The sequence below is a fragment of the Pararge aegeria genome, chromosome 22 (assembly GCF_905163445.1).
Source record: "Pararge aegeria chromosome 22, ilParAegt1.1, whole genome shotgun sequence".
NCBI classification, from domain to species: domain Eukaryota; kingdom Metazoa; phylum Arthropoda; class Insecta; order Lepidoptera; family Nymphalidae; genus Pararge; species Pararge aegeria.
This window is the reverse complement of record NC_053201.1, coordinates 9,646,631-9,666,138: the sequence shown is the minus strand read 5'-3', so window position 1 is coordinate 9,666,138 and position 19,508 is coordinate 9,646,631. Positions and strand designations below refer to the sequence as shown.

The 19,508-nt window shown below is 38.1% G+C and overlaps 1 protein-coding gene across 1 annotated transcript; it reads right to left on the bottom strand.

The window, feature by feature from the left end:
• Positions 1-478: 478 nt before the first annotated feature.
• LOC120633978 lies at positions 479-5,929 on the bottom strand. The gene has a single exon (XM_039904415.1). It carries the CDS (start codon positions 5,927-5,929, stop codon positions 479-481), a length of 5,451 nt encoding a protein of 1,816 aa, XP_039760349.1.
• Positions 5,930-19,508: the final 13,579 nt, after the last annotated feature.

Sequence of the window (19,508 nt, the reverse complement as noted above, 5' to 3'; positions counted from 1 at the left end):
GTTTTATGCTCACAGAAGCGCGCGCATATCGGTATCTTTATTAGAGTATGAGACAAGGATGCAAATACAGGTAAAAGAGATAGCAATATTAGTAGACAGAGATAGTGATACATAAAGAGTGAAGCGGTTGTTTACAAATTGGTCAGCTTCAGTATGGTTGGTGACGGGGAAGCATCGACCGCTTAATTTAAATAAATCTTATGTTTAATTTTACAGCTATAAATCGTCTATACTTATTACTAATAAAATATACTCTAAATAGACTTATCGGAGATTAGGTCTCGCAACTAACTTATATTTTTCATACAAATAACCAATATATCTACCTTATCAACTATTAAAACATAACTTCCTTATTATAATAATCAACTGTTTGATACAAGGTCTCGCAAAAGTATTTGTTAATTTACTTAATCAATTTAGGTATCGTGAATCTTCAACAGTCTCCCCTCCGTGCGAAGATGACATCTGGAGCACTTCATGTTGAGGAAGAAGATTGCGCGATTTTCACTAGGCGGGAAACCGGTCGCTTTAGTATTCCGGCGGTAGTGCGCACGTCTACTATACGTGTTTTTCCGTCTGGTCCGGGGTAGGTTTTGATGATTTCACCTCTTGGCCAGGTGCCTCGGGGAAGAGAATTATCGATTATTATTACAATGTCGCCGATGGTTGGGTTAATGAATCCATTTTGATTGTTGTTGTATCGCGGTGTTATCGTGGGTAGATATTCATTGAGCCAGCGTTTCCAGAAGTGATCGGTGAGGCGTTGTAATGTTTTCCATGTTGGGGGGCCGATGAGTTCGTCGTCCGTGAAATCTCCCATGCGAAGGTGCCCGCTTGATCTTCCAATCAGAAAGTGGTTTGGAGTTAAACCTTCTTGGTCATCTGGATCTAGGGATACCTCTGTTATAGGTCTTGAATTTATGAGGTGTTCTGCTTCTAGAAGTAATGTATGTAATATTTCTTCTTGAGGATGTCGTGTATTAAGGGTTGCGGTTAGTGCGGTTTTAACTGATCGCACTAGTCTCTCCCATGCTCCTCCCATGTGTGGAGCTCCTGGAGGTATGAATTTCCATTGAATTCCTTTTTCTTTGGATTTATCTATCATTTTTTCAAACGCTGTCTTGATTTCTTTATTTGCTCCGATGAAATTTGTTCCATTGTCGTTAAACATCGTTTTAGGTGTCCCTCGACGTGCTATCATTCTTCGCAGTGTGAGTATCATGTTATCTGCTGACAAGGATGTAGCAATCTCCAGATGAACTGCTCGCGTTGTGAGGCATGTATATAAAGCCACCCAGCGTTTATCTGTTTTTCTGCCAATTTTTATGGTTATTGGTCCGAAATAATCTACAGCAGTGCAGGTGAACGGGTATTGTTTGTGTTGCAGGCGTTCCACCGGTAAGTCTCCCAAAGGTGTTGTGATAGGAACGGCTTTGTGTATTCTACACCATTGGCATTCTCTTGCTATACTTTTGACGGTGTTTCGAAGAGATATCACATAGTATTTCTGTCGAATCTCGTTCATAATCGTGTTGTGATTACCGTGATTGTATTCTTGATGGTAATGGTTCACGATTAGTCGTGTAATCGGGTGTTTTCCATCGAGTATTATGGGTTTTTTGTAGGAAATCGCTATGTTGTTGGCAGCGGATAGGCGAGTTTCGAGATGCATTATATCATCTTCTATAACGGCGGTGAGTCTTCTTAGGCGGGATCCTTTGGCGAACTTCTTGTGATCTTTAAGGTTTTGAATTTCATTCTTAAAACTGTCATTTTGAATTCGTTGTATCAACATTGTTTCAGCTTGCTTGATGTATTTTCTTGATAATGGTATTAGTTTGTTCACGGTTTTTATAGTTGGTTCTTGATTCGTGGGTGTTTGTTGAGTCATCTGTTTTTTATACGGTTTCCAGGCTTTATCCTTGACGATTCGTTTAGTGGCGGTGACTTTGTCGGGTTTATTTATTAATGTTTTAAAAACTTCGACGCTTTGTATGAAGCGTGCTGAGGCTCGTAGGTAACGTGTCCATGATGAGAAACGACTGACGTCTGGTATAGGTGGTTGAACGAGACGCGCCGTGGCTACTGTCTGTGTTTTTTCTTCGCCCGTAACTTGTAGTGAGCGATCACTGTGATCTTGAGGCCATTCGTTGCAGTCAAGTTTTAGGAATTCTGGACCGTTGAACCATCGATGGTTGCTGTCGAAATTTCGGGGTGCCGATCTAGTTGCGTCGTCAGCTACGTTTTGTTTAGTGGGTACGTATCTCCATTCTGATGTTTTTGAGAGTTCTTCTATTTCAGCTAGTCTGTGTGCGACGAAGGTTTTGAACGTGCGTGGGTCGGATTTGATCCATGCTAATACCGTTCGAGAGTCTGACCAGTAATACTTCTTCTTAATATTGGTGTCCATTTCTTGGTGAATGCTGTTTGCTAGACGGCAGCCAAGCACTGCGGCTTGTAATTCTAATCGTGGTATAGAGGTAGGTTTGAGTGGGGCCACCTTGGCTTTTGCTGCTATTAGTTTTATGCTGACCTGGTTGTTCATAGTAGTTTTCCAGTATGTTGCAGCGGCATAGATGGTTTCGCTGGCGTCTACGAAGGTATGTAGTTCCCCCTCGTTACAGGAATCTGTACATCGTGGAACGTTTAGATCCTTTAGACATGCTAGGTTGTTGAGCCATTTTGACCAATGGTCTCTAAGCGTGTCGGGTATGTGGTCGTCCCAATTTATTCCGGTGCGCCATAGTTGCTGTATAAGTGTTTTTCCTTGTATTAAAACTGGAGTGGCTAAACCTAGCGGGTCGAATACTGACATGACAGCGCTTGCGACTTCGCGTTTAGTTGGTGGTCTCGTTTCTTTAGTGACGTCATCGGGCGTGTTGCGAAGGCTGACAGTAAATCGTAATGCGTCGTTGTTGGTTTGCCATATCATGCCCAATGTCTTCCCATATTTATCGTGGTCTCCCAAATTAATGTGGTCGGGATGGTTGATTTCCATTGTGTTAATAGTGGATGGATAATTCGATGTCCATCCTCTTAGTTCGAAACCTCCACTTTTGTGTATGAGGTCCACTTCTTTACTTGTTCTTTTTGCTTCTTCGACTGTTGGGAAGCTTTGTAAATAGTCGTCCATATAATGACAACGTTGAATGGCATTCACAGCCTCGGGATATTTTTCTTGGAAGTCTTGAGCATTTCGATTCTTAACGTATATAGCTGAACAGGGTGATGACGTTGCTCCGAATATTAGCGACTTCATTCTGTATTCTTTAGGTTCTGCGTCTGTTTCGTTCTCTTTCCAGAGGAATCGTAAGCTGTCTCTGTCTTCTTCTCGTATTACGATTCTGAGAAACATTTCCTTGATGTCGGCTGCGACGGCTACCGGGCCTTGGCGGAACCTTATCAGCACGCCGAAGAGGGATTGTAGTAAATCAGGACCGGATAGTAAGGCATCGTTTAGACTTTTGCCATTTGTGCGTTCGGCGGCGTCGAACACGACTCTTAATTTTTCCTTTTGTGGATGTATTACTGCGAAATGTGGCAGGTACCAGGTTCTTGGCGAGGTGGGTTTTGTGGTGGCTAGTTCGGCATATCCATTGGATATTAGATTTTGTATTTGGTGAGTATATTTTAATTTGAAGTCTTCATTTTTATTTAGTTTTCTTTCTATGCCTTGTAGGCGGCGTAAGGCACTGTTTCTATTTTGTGGCACAGTTTCATCGTCGGATTTCCATAGTAATCCGCATTCGAATCTTCCTTCGGGCAATCTATGAGTTGTTTTTTCTAAAATTGCCATGGCTCGTTGTTCGGGATCTTTTAGTGGTTTTCTTTCTGTTATTCCCAACGAGTCGAGACTGAAATGGTTTTTAATTAGTTTATCTATGTCTTCAGTTTCTTTTTCATGAATGTGATTTATGAAGAGGACGGGTTTTGAGGTTTCAGTCTTCAAGCCGTGAAGTATCCATCCTAGGCTGGTTAGGGATGCCACGGGCTTTGATGCGCTACCAGTCTTCAAGTCTCTTGTCACTATTAAGTGCCAGTTGTCTTGGCCTATTAACAGTGATGGTGGCGTTCCATCGTATATCAGCTGATCTTCTATATCTTTAAGATGGGGGCAATCTTCTATGTCTTCTTTCTTTACGGATTGTGCTATAAGGTTGAGTTGTCCGATTGTATGTGCCTGAAGATCTTCATATGTCCTTGAGAATAAACCTTTGATACGAATTTTAATATGTCTTGATTCTTCCGTTTTCATTTGATGACCGCTTATGCCTTCGATAACTAGGCTCTTTGCAGGTCCGGAGGCTCCTATGTGGTGGGCGACTTTGTCTACCAGCAGAGTGACTGTTGACCCCTCATCTAGTAAGGCCATGACGGTCTCAGTGCCATTTGGTCCGCACAGCTCTACAGGTACTATTTTTAAGTAGGCTTTTGAAGTGCCTATGTGATTTACTGAAACTATCTTATTAGAGTCTGGTTTTAATCTTTCTTGATGCAGTAGCTCATGATGCTTTCTGATGCAACCATCCTTGCCACAAGGTTGAGTTTTGCATTGAAAGTGTCTGTGATTCGTTTTGAGACATTTGAAACACATCTTTAGTCTTTTGACTATTTCCCAACGTTCTTTGGTGGGTTCCTTTGTGAATTTGTCGCATTTGATAATATCGTGTGATTGTTCGCATAGGGGACATCTTTCTTCTTCTATTGCCGAGGCGGTAAGGACGATTCTCATTTCTTCTTCGAACTCGCTGTCGTAGTTTGAATCTTCGTCACTTTCGTAGGTTGATTCGTGATTTGCCGTATTAACTCTGGCTCTTCTTATTGGTCGTGATTTGTTATTTTCTATTTTAACCTTCTGTTCGAGACGTAAACCGGGCTCATCAAATTGATCCGATATCATATTTAAAAACTCAGACAGCACACTGAGTATGGGTTCCTTTGTCCGGTGGCATTTGTATTCTTGCCATCGAAATCTTACTATGGTGCTCATTTTTCCCACGATTCTATCCGATATATCGGTAGAGTAAAGATATTCCTTTCGGTCTAATTGTTTTATTGTATTTACGCTGTTAAATACTGCGCTAGCAAATGTGCCTATGCCCTTAATGTCTTCAGTCATTTTGGGCAATTTGTCGAGTTCTGCGATTTCGCTTTTTATTATATATGAAGGTTGTCCGAATCTTCTTTCTAATTCTGTTAATATTATTTCTGGGTTCGTGCTGGTGTATAGAAGAGATTTTACTGTTTGTCTTGCAAGTCCTTTGAGGGACTTCCTGATGCGAGCGGTGTTTTCGATGTCGCTAAAAAATGATGCCGTGTCCTTGTAGTGGCTGATGAATGGTATCCAGTTGATGGGATCTCCGTCAAATAGGTACAGATCGTTAATATATATTGGTGGTTTCTTTGGTGCGGTATCCGTTCTGTGTTCGTGACTACTGTTGGTTTGTTGAACTGCCTTTGCTACTAGGTTTGATAGGATGTTCATACTGCGGTTAAATTCGGTATCTTGTGGCGGCGGAGTTTTGTCTATCCAATCGTTGACTAGGTCGTTTTCAGCGTCCGGTTCTTGGTCGGAGTTCTCTGCTAGTTGCAATAGCTCCAATTTAGTACGAGCGAGTGCAGCTGCGGCGTCCGCCTGTTCTTTTTCTCTGTGCTGGAGTTCTAAACGGGCTTCTAGTTCTGCACGTTTGCTCTGCGATGTCCGTGATCCCGTCGCTTTTCTATGCACGTCTTGTGGTGTGTTTTTCGCTGTACTGCTTGAGTCTGTTGTGGTCGTAGTTTGATTGGTGCTAGTTGTTTGTTCTGTACAGGTGGTTCGCTCTGTACCTGACGTTTCGCCTGTTCTAGACGAATCTCCCGATTCGTCGCTTCCGACTTCATTTTCCTTCGGTTGTGACTTCTTGCTTCGCGTTTCGATGGTACTCATCTTGGCGCAGGTCTTCAGTCTTCTTGACCCTAACAGCCCTAACGCCCTATCAGTCCTGGCAGAGGGTCCCAAAGGAAGAACACACTCTGACAGGGATGGAAATAAAGGTAGGGTGGTGAGGAATCGCCCGACAGAGGGTAACGCGTGAGAATCGCGCGCTCGGGTACCGGGGGGAACGCCCGATACCGTCGTGCGTGCCTTCCAGGAGGGCGCTATCCCACGCGAACCGTACCGGCGCGATCAGACTGTTACAGACTTACTGCCCGTTAAGGCAAGCTGGCAGTACCGTCTGGTATACTGCTCCCGCCGTTAGGCGTTAACTCACTGTTCACCGTTTGACACCGTTAGGTGGTGAACAGATGAGGCGCGGTAAACCGCTTTGAGTCTTCTCTTCTACGTTGCGAAGCGATCTTCCCAACAGGCCTCGCGGTCTTCGGCAGCTATGCAGAGCTTCGCCTCAATGCACCCGCAGCGATGGTGGATTCCTATTCGTATGTTGAAGGTAAGACTTCTTGTAGGTCTTCTCTGCAGCGCGGCAAAACGATCTTCCCAACAGCCTCGCGGTCTTCAGCAGCTACTCCAGAGCTTCGCTTCAATGCACCCGCAGCGATGGTGGATTCCTTTTTGCCAATGCGTTGTAGGTGGGACTTCTTGTGTCTGTAGCGCGAGAAACGATCTTCCCCACAGGCTTCGCGGTCTTCGGCAGCTATTCAGAGCTTCGCCTCAATGCACCCGCAGCGAAGGGTTGATGCCTTTTCCGTTGCTAGACAGACTTCTTGTACGTTGACTTCGGTCTGCAGCCTGACTTGAACGATCTTCCAAGCCCGCGGAACCCGTTCCGCAGCGATAGGTTGATTCCTTTCAGTCTTGCTTCGCAGAAATGTTCACTGACTTGAGCTCGTCTCCTTTTCTTATTTTGCCGGTTTCTTGGATCCGGCTCGAAGGACCATGCACTGTGGAGGATCGTAGACGAGTCCAATCCACAGTAGTGAAATAAAACAACAAGGTGTAGTCGTTTTACCGGAGATGCGTTCGCTTCAGAGTCAGCGAGTGAAGTGCGTGATTTGACCGCGTGAGGCGGGGTTTTATGCTCACAGAAGCGCGCGCATATCGGTATCTTTATTAGAGTATGAGACAAGGATGCAAATACAGGTAAAAGAGATAGCAATATTAGTAGACAGAGATAGTGATACATAAAGAGTGAAGCGGTTGTTTACAAATTGGTCAGCTTCAGTATGGTTGGTGACGGGGAAGCATCGACCGCTTAATTTAAATAAATCTTATGTTTAATTTTACAGCTATAAATCGTCTATATTTATTACTAATAAAATATACTCTAAATAGACTTATCGGAGATTAGGTCTCGCAACTAACTTATATTTTTCATACAAATAACCAATATATCTACCTTATCAACTATTAAAACATAACTTCCTTATTATAATAATCAACTGTTTGATACAAGGTCTCGCAAAAGTATTTGTTAATTTACTTAATCAATTTAGGTATCGTGAATCTTCAACAATACCCATGTTGATGGGATTGATAAAACTTAAGTTATCCGCCATTTTGTAGAGGCCGCCATCTTGGATTTTAATTTTATATAGTACATTGTATTATACTGGTTGAGCACTTTCATTTGATACCCATATTGATGGGATCGATAAAACCTACGTTATCCGCCATTTTGTAGCGGCCGCCATCTTGTATTTAAATTTTTTATAGTATATTGTATTCTGCTTGTTGAGCCCTTTCATTTGATACCCATATTGATGGGATTAATAAAACATAAATTATCCGCCATTTTGTAGCGGCGGCCATCTTGAATTTATAATGATAATGAATAAACATAAATTGTATTGTCACCAAAATCCAAAGAATATACAAAATTTCAGATTAATAAGTTGACAGGAAGAGGGTGAAATTTGAATTAATAAATTTGACCCAAGAATAATAAATAAACCAAACGGGGGGAGCTAAATAAAACCGTTTAATAAAAATAGAGAAATTTCTTTCTAAAGTTTCATGGTTTTATCTGGAAAAGTGACGAACTTCCATACAATTAGCAGCTATCAGAAAAATTAGTTCAGTACTTTAGGCGTTATAGCGTAAAAAACACAATTATAGCCAGACATGGTAACTTTTGCATCATAATGTTAGGTAAAAAGACAGTAGGGGCTATCTACTTTTCTTTTTATTGTTATTGTTTCTTAAAAACATATGTAATCATTCAGGCCTCGCCGTCTATGTTAGACGATTCAAACATTGTCTCGTAGGCATTTTCTCTTGTGACGGTACTTATCAATTTGTGAGCGAAAATTTCGACACACTAGCCACATTAAATACTGACGGCCACTGACGCAATCACGATACTGTTCCGTTTCTTTGCTTTCCTCAGTGCTAGAACAATAAACCAAGTGGTATCGTGGATTCCGCAACCTTCCCCTAAAGAACCTCTCCATCTACAACTGCGAATCGCGAGTTTCTCCCAAGCTTTGTGATAAATATGTAAGTCGGTCATGTCTTTCTTGGCACAGTCTTAAATGCGAAGCCGCGGTCTAACCACACATTTCTTTGAAGGAAATTCTTGACCTACCAATGCATAGATTTAAAAAATGTGTAAAAACGCATCTAGTACAGCGAGGTTACTATACATTTGATGAATTCCTCAATGACAAGGTAGATTGGAAGCAGCTAGCCTCGCTCTCATCTCCCGCAAGATAGAAAAATGATTGTAAATGTTGATGTTGGAAAAGAGCAACTACTGAGTTTCTTGCCGGCTCTTCTCGGTAGAATCTGCTCTCCGAACCGGTGGTAGAGTCACTACAAATATACATACTTGACGTTTCAAAAGTGCTTATAAAGTAAGCCTACTTGAAATAAATGAATTTGAATTTGAATTTGATGATTTTTTTAATGACAAGGTTGCTTGGAAGCATCCGGCTCCGCTTTCAGCTCTCACAAGATAGAAAAATGAATGTTAAAATGCAAAATGTAAATTGTTGATGTTGGAAAGGAGCAACTGCTGAGTTTCTTGCCGGCTCTTCTCGGTAGAATCTGCTTTCCGAACCGGTGGTAGAGTCACTACAAATATACATACTTGACGTTTCAAAAGTGCTTATAAAGTAAGCCTACTTGAAATAAATGAATTTGAATTTGATTTTGAATTTGAGTGCGCTAAAATGAGCGGCCATCAAAAAAATATATGTCCCTATTGTGTTTATTTATATTTCTAGTATGAGTCACTATTATGTGTACATTGAATGGACTGTTCTACATAATACCTACCTACTTTGCTAACGCTCTAGTACTAATTATGAACGTGCAAACCACTTGACCAAGGACGTTGTCGTTCGGATAATGTAGTTCAACAATATCGGGAGTTAATCAATTCAGAACGCGAGATAGAAAAATAAATACAAGGAACGAAGCGTTTTGACGATGTCCCTGTGGTTGAAGTGGGAGGTCCTGGGTTTGATTCCCGACTGGGGCAATTTGGGAATTCATACTTTCTGAGTTTTCTCTGGTCTAGTTTGGTTGGAGGATTTGAATGTGGCTGTGTGCACTCTACCGACAAAGACGTGCTACCAAGCGATGTAACGTCCCGGTAAAATGTCGCGCAGATACCGATAACCAGGTTTAATATAATTGTCATACATCTTAAACTGCATTGTCACAGCCGTGTGATATGTCAGTCAACTCTTAATTCTTCACATGTTATTTATGTTAAACCTGGATAGCAGTTTCATTTTTGTGCCTTTTAGAGTGGAGTCTATGGGACTGTGGGGTCCGGAGGCACGAGCTCTTTGTAAAGAATTATCCAAAAGGGTTATCGAGTCTACCGGTCATCCTAGAGCTGGCAGCTACCTTGGCCAACGAATTATTTTGGCCATCCAAAGGGGCAATGCTGCCAGCATCTTAGGAACTGTGCCTCGCTGAGGTGGTTTCGAAGACGTTTTAGATTTTATTTAGTTTTACAATTTACGTTTATTTTAGGTTGTATTTATAAAACAAATGTATTCCAAATTCTGGTACTTAAAGAATAAATAAATAAATAAAACAAAAAACCAAGAAAACCTGTAAGGTTCAATTATTAATTTCTTTAATCTGTACCCCACACTAAACACTAAATAGACCTTTCGAAATGCACTTTCTACGAACGTACAAAAATAAATATTAGGAAGAGAACGGCTTTCGGCTTTCGTCCTCTGCGATACCTATTACCAATGCGGGTTTCCTTAAATCAAGAGACAATCTTTGATACATTAAAAACAAAAACTGAAAAAAGGAATTAATCTTTATTTTAACGTAATAAGTTTTAAGAGGCATAGCCGTGAACATAATTTTAAACTTTATAGATCGAGATATTATGAACGATGAAAATTTTAAAATGGATGTAGATCGCGGAACTTTTGAAACTTACCAAGTTGAAGCGTCTTTTAGTGACTTGGTAACTCGGTTGAAAGTTATTTTTGGTACTACACGTTTTTATGCGCTCCTCACAAGAAGCAGGGCGTTACTTTGCCATCAATTCCAAATTTAAATTCCAAAAGTTTATTTAATGTAGTACCACTCCATAATGGCGTCTATTTGTCGTTGCCACTTGAGGGCACTGTGACTACTTGAGTCAGCGCAAATCATTCGATTGTTGGCGCAATTCAGTAACTAGATGTGTGACCTACTTTCGGGGACTTCCCCTATATGTCTCTGAGAGCATGTTAAACGGTTAGTTGCATTTATATTATCCTTAACTTAGTTATAGAAGAGCTTTTTGGAAAGTACTACCACCATGTTGCGTTGCGTTGCGTTGCTGGGTTCCGGTCAGGGTTACCAGATCGATTCTTCCTGTTATCGGGATCAATAACCGATTTTTCGGGATCGGCTTTGGTCGGGAGGGTAAAAAAAAAAGTTAATAATATTAATTATACATAATATATAAAGTAAACAAACATATTTTTGCATTGCACTGTAGAAATAAGAAAAAAAACATATTAGTTATTAGTGACACATAAGATAAGAACCGAATGAGCATGTTTATTGTTTTGGTCTTGCCATAAGTATTTGTCATTTTTTTTTGTGTCTCGTTTGCAAGTTCCGTTTGACTCAGAAAGCAGGGTCGCTGCCCACTGCGCCAATCGGCCGTCAAACAAGTGATCTCACAATAAAATTGAGATTATTTATAAATAATAATTAAACTACATCTTTTTTTAAAGTGAAAAGTAATAGGCTTCTATTCCTCAAAATACTGAAGCCTATAAAAAAAAAACCAACTCTATAAATGAAGTATTTCGCTCGTTATCGTGACCACAAGACACGGAATGCGCACATACAGACACACGAACGTCCAAGACAGAACTTTTTTAAACAATTTTTTAATTAGTCTAAATAATAAAGAGAGATTTAAAAATATCATGAGTGTTAAAAATAGTGTTTTTACACAACATTTGTTTATTTATATTCACTTATGAAAGCAATAAAGAATAAAAAAGTGACATTTTAAGTTGGAGAATCACTCGGTGTGCACTGACAGTAAAACCCACCTCAACACTTCGCTTATGAGGCGTGCAATAGAAGAATGCGCTACTTTGTGGAATTCTATGATATACAATGAACATTCAACTTAATTTGCTATAGTCCATAGTATAGTGCAATTTATAACTTCTTCAAATCTTTATTTTATATGAATAATATTAAGACAATTGCATTCCATATATTTGAATTACACTATGAAGTAAAAAATATATAGCACCTCTCTTTTTGCGTCGGGAATTAAAAAATTGTATGTTCTTCTCGCATAGTTGCCTCAAATTTGAGGATCATGGCTCCTATGAGAGAAAACTACTAATAAGTTATATGTAAACGTTAACTTTGTATATTGTTAGATAGAAATTTACGTCAATATAAAAACAGAATTATGCAATAATGAATTAAATCCTTACTAATATTATAATGGAATGGTGTCCTGGATATAAAAAGAGAAGTAAGGGTAGACAGTATCGTAGGTGGGAAGATGATATTGAAAAAGTGGCTGGAACAATTTGGAAGAGAAAAGCAAGGGATAATTCTTTGTGGAGAACGCTTGGGGGCCTATGCTGGAGAGCAAGACAATCAAATAACCGGTGTCTAGTATAAAACGTAAATTTGTACCAAAACAGTTGTTACTTGGGAAGTACTAACTAGAAATAAGTTGAAATGTAATATTTTAGATTGTTAATAAGGGCTTTTATTATTATTATTATTAATATTATAAATGCGAAAGTGTGTTTGTATGTCCTTGCTACACATCCAAACTAAGCAACTTATCAACTTGATTTTTGGCATAGAGTTAGTTGAAAATATGGGAATACTTTTTATTCCTGAAAAACAAGCGGTTCCCATGAGATTTGTAAAAAAGATGATGAAGAACGCGGGAACGGCTAGTGTTTTATAAGTTGACTTTTAGTAATCATTATTATCATCGTCATAACAACCGTCCAATGCAGAACATAGGTCTTTTACAGGGAGTGCTAAATACGACGGTCTTATACCGCTTGGGTTGAGCTCTTGCTACTCGTTTGATGTCATCTGTCTACCTCGTCAGGTATGTACGGCAGGCGGCGTGCATAGAGGGTATGCACGGAAAAAATCCCCATTACGAATTATAAATATTTAGGGATAGGCTTTTTATAACTCCTACAATGAATATCCTTAAGTTTTTTATAACTCTTACTAGAGATTTTTTTCATTTTATATTATCCGCATACCCTGTGCATACCCTCTATGCACGCCACTGGGTGTGCTTGCAAATTGAGGCCCCAACGTCCATCAGTTCTCTGAGTTATGTTGTTAACTCAGAAAAGAAAAACCATTTCTTCGTACTTTAGTAGTAGTAGATTGTAAACGGTATACTTTGTTTATTGTTAGACGTAGTCAATCTTAACAACAGAGTTGCATGAAATGAAGCCATAATATTGGAAAATCGGACGGAACTCACTGTTAAACCGACGTGCGGTTTGGTTCATTTGAAAACGTCCGTTTCGGTTAATCGAAAAGTTTTCTAGTGTGCACCCGCGAGCAGAATTAGATTAAAAGGACCGAACATCAGACTTATTTAGCGCTATTTGATTTAAAAGTTGTATTACGTTTCAAATATTATAGGATGGATGTACCAGTCTCAAATAAATAAATAAATATACTACGACAATACACACATCGCCATCTAGCCCCAAAGTAAGCGTAGCTTATGTTATGGGTATTAAGATGACTGATAAATATTTTTATGATATACATAAATACTTATAATATACAGATAAACACCCAGACGAAAAACATTTATGTTCTTCACAGACATGTTCCAGTTGTGGGAATCGAACCCACGGCCATGGACTCAGAAAGATAGTTTTTTGAGCCTTCTGAGCTTTGCCAAGGATCTTGCTAATCATACTTCCTATCGGGTCAAAGTAGAGTAACGAGAAGGAATTGCAATTCCCCTCGTTATCTTTATGACAATCACTTTAGACTAAACACTATGCCGACTACAAATCTCTTCGAATAAAATGTAGAGAGTGTAATCTTCTTAACGATTTGTTGTCTCATTATAAACATTGTTTCATGTGCTTTATGTCTCTAAGAATAAGGTTGAAAATTTAGCAAAAACATAATTTGCCCTAAACAAGGCGATTTGTCAAGCAGTTAGGGGCTTTCCAAGTAAGAAATGTTTTCGCATGTAAACGTAGTTGGTACACGTAAATGTATGAGGTGTTTCTTCTTAATGAGGGAAGAGTTCTCTAATCTAGATATAGATGGCGTTGTGCTGATAAGCATAGTGCACGTACTCATACATAGACGGACTAGATCCTCCACGCATCCCTATTGCAGATTTGGAGGCTTAAAGAGTAATTATGATCACGTCAAAGTGATAGTAATCACGACTTTAGCCACGGTGTTCTTAAGTTATTATATTCAACGAATTAATTGATTTGGTGGGAGGTTTCGGTCGTGGCTAGTTACCACCATGCCGACACAGACGTGCCGCTAAGCGCAAATTGGTGGAATATTAAGGTAACCTTTTATTATACAAATTTAGAGTATTTAGAGTATATTTTATCCCGGAAAAAAGTAAAGTTCCTGGGGAAGGTACTATTACGCTTACGTTTTGTCCTTCACAGAACGGGGCAACAGATTGCCGTGATTTTTGGCATGGATAGATAGATAGAAAAATCGTCCTTCATTCACGTTCGTACAAACGACTTTATTTTTGGTATAGAAATAGTTGAAAGGACGCAGAATAAAGGAGACACAAGCGTCCTAAAATAGTGCACTGTTCTGTATTCACGATCGATGTCCTATTCCTCCTGGCAAAGTTTTTCAAATGACCACGCGTGCAAAGCCGTGGGTAATAGCTAGTATTTCATAAGGTATCAAACCCCTTTACCTAAAACCTTACCCTTTAAAAATATTTATTTTATAAAAAAATGATAATTCCTCCAAGTGTAGGTAAAGAAACATTAATAAAATTACAAAAGAAACATATTTATTATTCCATACAAACGAATTCAAAGCCTTCTAAGTGTTTAGTTATGACATCGCTATTGAATAAGATCGACACGCGCAGCAAAGTGACAGGAGCCACATGACTTTGCATGTGATGTTAGAGCTGTGTCTGATTTATTTCAGTAAAAACTACTTTCGGTTTCACATGTGAGTCTCAGAGACAGGTAAATAGAGTACCTCTAAAGCCTGAAAAGTATTATTACGCTTTTCATCTACACATTGTATAGTTACATTTTAGAATTAAAAATTAAAAACACTAAGGATGTCACTTGAAGGTGTCGAAATGTGGGTTGGCCAGTCAACGTCTTAAGCGGGTTTGTTTATTTTTTTACAAAACCTTTGATTGCCAAATACGCAAACTATACGTACTTTGCAAACTTCATTCTGGACGTAAGTTGGAAACTATGCATTCTGGTAATAAAGTTCTATCGGCTCGCACATAATTTGCGAATAAACGGATCGTTTCAAAGTTATTCGAGCTCAATCGTATTTGTTGACTTAACTTACGTACGGTACAAAGCAAGAATTTCGTCGATTAACTTTTGCTATCTGTAATTCCAACAAAGGATTATTTAATTTGTTTATCGCTTTTAAATATACGAAAGCTGCCTCGCTGGTTCAGCGGCAACTTTTTCAGCTATGGATCTGGGTACTGGGTACGGTTTTTCTGACAAGTTATTCTCAGACAAGACCGACTAAAAATTGGCTTTGGTCAACCAAAAATATTGAAGAATACAATACGAATAGAAAAACGTTTAAAATCTAGATTCATGTTAAACGACTGAGACACCATGAGGTATCTTTGCATCGATAGAGTTTATATTTAGATCAAAATACCCACCAACATTCTTTTTTTTATTCTACTATAAGTTAGCCCTTGACTGCATCTCACCTGGTGGTCAGTAACAATCCAAAACTTGTGATAAATGTCTTAGACAACGTGAGGTATCTTTGCATCGTTCGAGCTCATACAGAACTGAAGTGTATCGTATCAGGCGTTTGAGACTGCTCCTCCGGGGTAGTACTATCACCATGCTTGTATCTGCGCTAAGCAGCATTTTTGCAATTACAGGTACATGAGGTCTTGGCTTAACACCTAGCCTCTCCTAGATAGGGCGTCACTGTATAGGACGTGTTCCTCGCCTCTGCCGTCGTCTGCTAGAATTAAGGCGCCTAGCTGGCCGCAGATTGGTAGACTTGACACGCCTTTGTGATCATTATAGAGAGCTCGAAGGCATGCAGGTTTCCTCACGATGTTTTTAAAAATAAGTTAAAGGATTATATTTTCGAAAATATTTATAAGTTAGTCATTCACTATAGCTACTTAGAAGCTACTAGAATTCCTAATTTGTAACTTCACCATAGAATACTGCTAAACATAACAAAATGCGTGCATGCGTTCTGTGTAGAGTTTAAGAATTGAATTGTAAACCTATTATCTTTTTTAAGTGAACAAACAGTGATTAAACTTAGATTAAATTTTTTAAATTGTTTTTTTTTTTAATTTGAATCATTAATTTAATTTGTTTAATATTAATTCTTTTATTTTTACTATTTTTGATTTTAACTTAATTCAATTATTTTAAAACGGACTTACTTCAATGTTGTGTATACCTAAGTATAACTGTTTTAACTGTAAGTGATAACTGTTTTCGGACAATAAACTATAATCTAAAATGATTGATGATACAGTGTATCGTTGGTATATGTAATGAAATAAATAAACAGTATGTTCTTTTTGAAAAATAAAAATCTTTAAACCGATGTTTTGCTGCAGAAAATTTATTTGATGTTCCGACACGGTCCACTCAAAGCCCAAGATCTTATCACTCAGCTATCACCGTGTCTTATATAAGCATACAAAGCAACTGATTCTACTCAGGTTCGCCTGATGATCGTAAAGCTTTGTGCCAAAGGATCGCGTGAAATATTTATGTTGAAAAGATCTTTGATACGTCGTAAACCTAAATAACACAAAAGTTTCTTGTTACCATAGAGTAGATGAAGGAGATAGAACACCCCATAAAGATAACTAAGCATTGAACATAGTTAAAGTATATCCATCCACATTGGGGTAGTTTTGGAACACTTACAGAGAAATGTGACATTACATCGCAATAGCCATCCATGTTTTGCCACACTTCAACTTACAACGCATTCCATGATGAGAGCTCGAAAACCCGGAATTTTTAAACTACTTTTTCTAGTAGAAGTGTTTGCCGTGGTCGGAATAAAAGTACGTACAATAATTCATAAAACCCATTTTATTCCCGAGATGCAATTTGTTTTAGGTATAAGTTTCGATTCCCGGGTCAGATCAGAAATATTTGAGGAAACTGGATTAAACGACCGAGTTAAGCACTGCTTTTATTTCGATTGTGATGATATAAAATAAATTATTTCAAATAAAGACAAAATAACTTTTGTAATACGTGCCACTTTTGTCTTCTATAGGGGACTTATATATGTTTACATGTAACATTTTACATGTTTACATATTTATGTTACAAAATGAACTTGCAATGTTTGGTTATTTTTATATAATAAAATACAAATTCGCATCAGAGATGGTATTTAAAAATAACGCAAATTAATAAGAATAATCCATCTAGCTCCCACAAAATTATTAAAATTAGAACACAATTGAGAATGCTGAATAACCAAGAAAGGGTGCGTTTTGGGACTTTCGACAGAAGTAATAATCTTCCTTAAAACAATCTTAGTTTAACTATTTAATATTAAAATGGTTTAACTTGAGAAAAACTTAGTTCGTTACTTAAATTTTATGTATGATTGTTTAATAAAATATATTGTATAATCAATAAAATAGCTGTGGGTGTAAAGTGAGAGAGGAGAAGACAGGCAGTCTGGCGCCGTAACGCGTTACGTAACGAAGCGCTTTACGATTTCATAAGAAGTTATTACTTTACATAAAACCCTTAGAGACAAGAATAGATTGCAAAAAAACAAATACGGTTTTCATGGTTTCCCGCCAATCTTCTGAGCACAGACTATGAATTTTAATATTTTTTGGTCGTTGCTATCATTTGACCTCCTTAATATACATTAACAAAACATGTACGAAAGTTTAAAATATATAAAAAAAACTTAATTGAAAAAGAGCAATAAACAACGTTGTGTTTATATACTCTTTGCATTGAAAAAAAATCCTCACCTAGCATGAGAAGTGAAAATTGTTTTATAATTAATATTTAAACTGATGGCTCCACACAATATTCTGTCGTAAAACTAATTCCATAAGCATCAACAGTCCTGCAGACATGTTTATTGTTTATGTTTACGTGCCACACCGTCCACGTTTACCTTAACACTGTTTCTGCCTCGAGCGTGTACTCAACAGCTCTTCTGCACATTGTGCAATATCGATAAGAGCAGAGCTTAATCAGAGTCAAATATTTTTCTATTCAAATAGGCCCATCCATTTATGTACGTCACAAAAAACCTGTGTGTGGATAACTGCATTCGAAAACTAAGACTACGATGTTTTCAAACGCGAAGAAGTCCACATGAAGAAACAAAGCCGGGTATTATTTTTGTTATTACCATCTCAAATTTAAGGTCAAGTACGACATGTACAAAAATACAACCGCTGATTATCACAAGTTGAAGCCGGTGCCATTTTTCATCGCTTGTAGTTAGGACCACCGCAATACATTTAAGGGGAAAAGATTTTGAAAAGTCGTTCTTAAACCGACTTTAAAAGAGGAGTAAGTTGGTTGGTTGTTTTATTTTTAAGTATGTTTTCCAGATAAACACATACTTAAAAATAATTGAGTATTTTATTTGTACCTACAGACAAATGGCGAAACCCCAAAAATCTACACCAAAAATAATTTCTTGTAAAATGTTATCAAGACGAGACCATATCGTATTAACAAAAATCTATTGTAGCGCCAAGCTTCTAACTCTTCAAAGCCTAACTTCGCAAACTCTACATTTAAATACAATCAGATGGGCGTAATGTTAAAAGTTGTAACAAACAGACACACATTTTAACATTTATATTAAGAATGGATATGGAGTCTACATTTTCTACTACAGATGTAGAATTTAGATCTCTGGTTCGTGGTATACATGACAGATCTTATTTACTCGTAAACTGGGGTCGTAAACTGCTATCGTCTCGTGACATGTGTGCCATACAGAGAATTATGACATAAGGACAGTTAAACTAGTTGTACACTACGGTATTTGACAATATACCACCCTACCTAAGGTAATATATAGTAGCATAATATGTGTTAGGTCCAGCGAATAGCACTTCTTGTTTCTCCCACAAGACATAAACTGATTATTGAATTGTAAAATTATGATGGTAGATTAATTGCTAAGTTTCTTGTTTGCTTCTCTCTCTCGGCAGAATCTGCCTTTAGACCTGTGGTAGAGATACTATATACAGAAAGACTTGATTTTTGAATTTAAATTTCAATTGTGTTTGAACTGACTTCAAAAAATGAGGACAACAAATATACACTTGTATAAAATAACGCAATTACCTCACGTCGGTGAAAATTTATTACCTGTAATTATTAAATGCGAATATGTCTGAAGCACACTGCGTGATGGTAGACGACAGAAAAAGTACACTGATACACAGTTGCGTCTCGTCTTTATTAACGGAATAATTTCAAAAACCAAGCTGTCGGAGTCTCTGAGACCAACATTATGTGGTTAAACTTGTGTAAAAGAAAAAAAAAAATTCATTTAACGTATATTTCTATATATATTTATTATTTATTACTACTGACCGCTCAATAAAATTGGAGACAGGTATTGGACATTCGGTAATCCGACATTATGCATACTTACGCAACTTTTGCCAAGGGAAAATAATACCTCAGACACCATTGTAGCTGTAAAAATATTCAAAATAAATAGTAAAATCTTTTCATAAAATAAATCCATTCCAATATTTTTTGTTCATGTAAAACGTTTTATAAAAGAACCTACAGCAGACTGGATTATTATCTGGGTAAGGTCTAGATTTCTAGTACTATTACCGTGAATGGGAAGAATAAAGCTTTTA

Coding starts and splice junctions, on each gene's coding strand:
- LOC120633978 (XM_039904415.1), bottom strand. CDS start 5,929: ATGAGTACCATCGAAACGCGAAGCAAGAAGTCACAACCGAAGGAAAAT.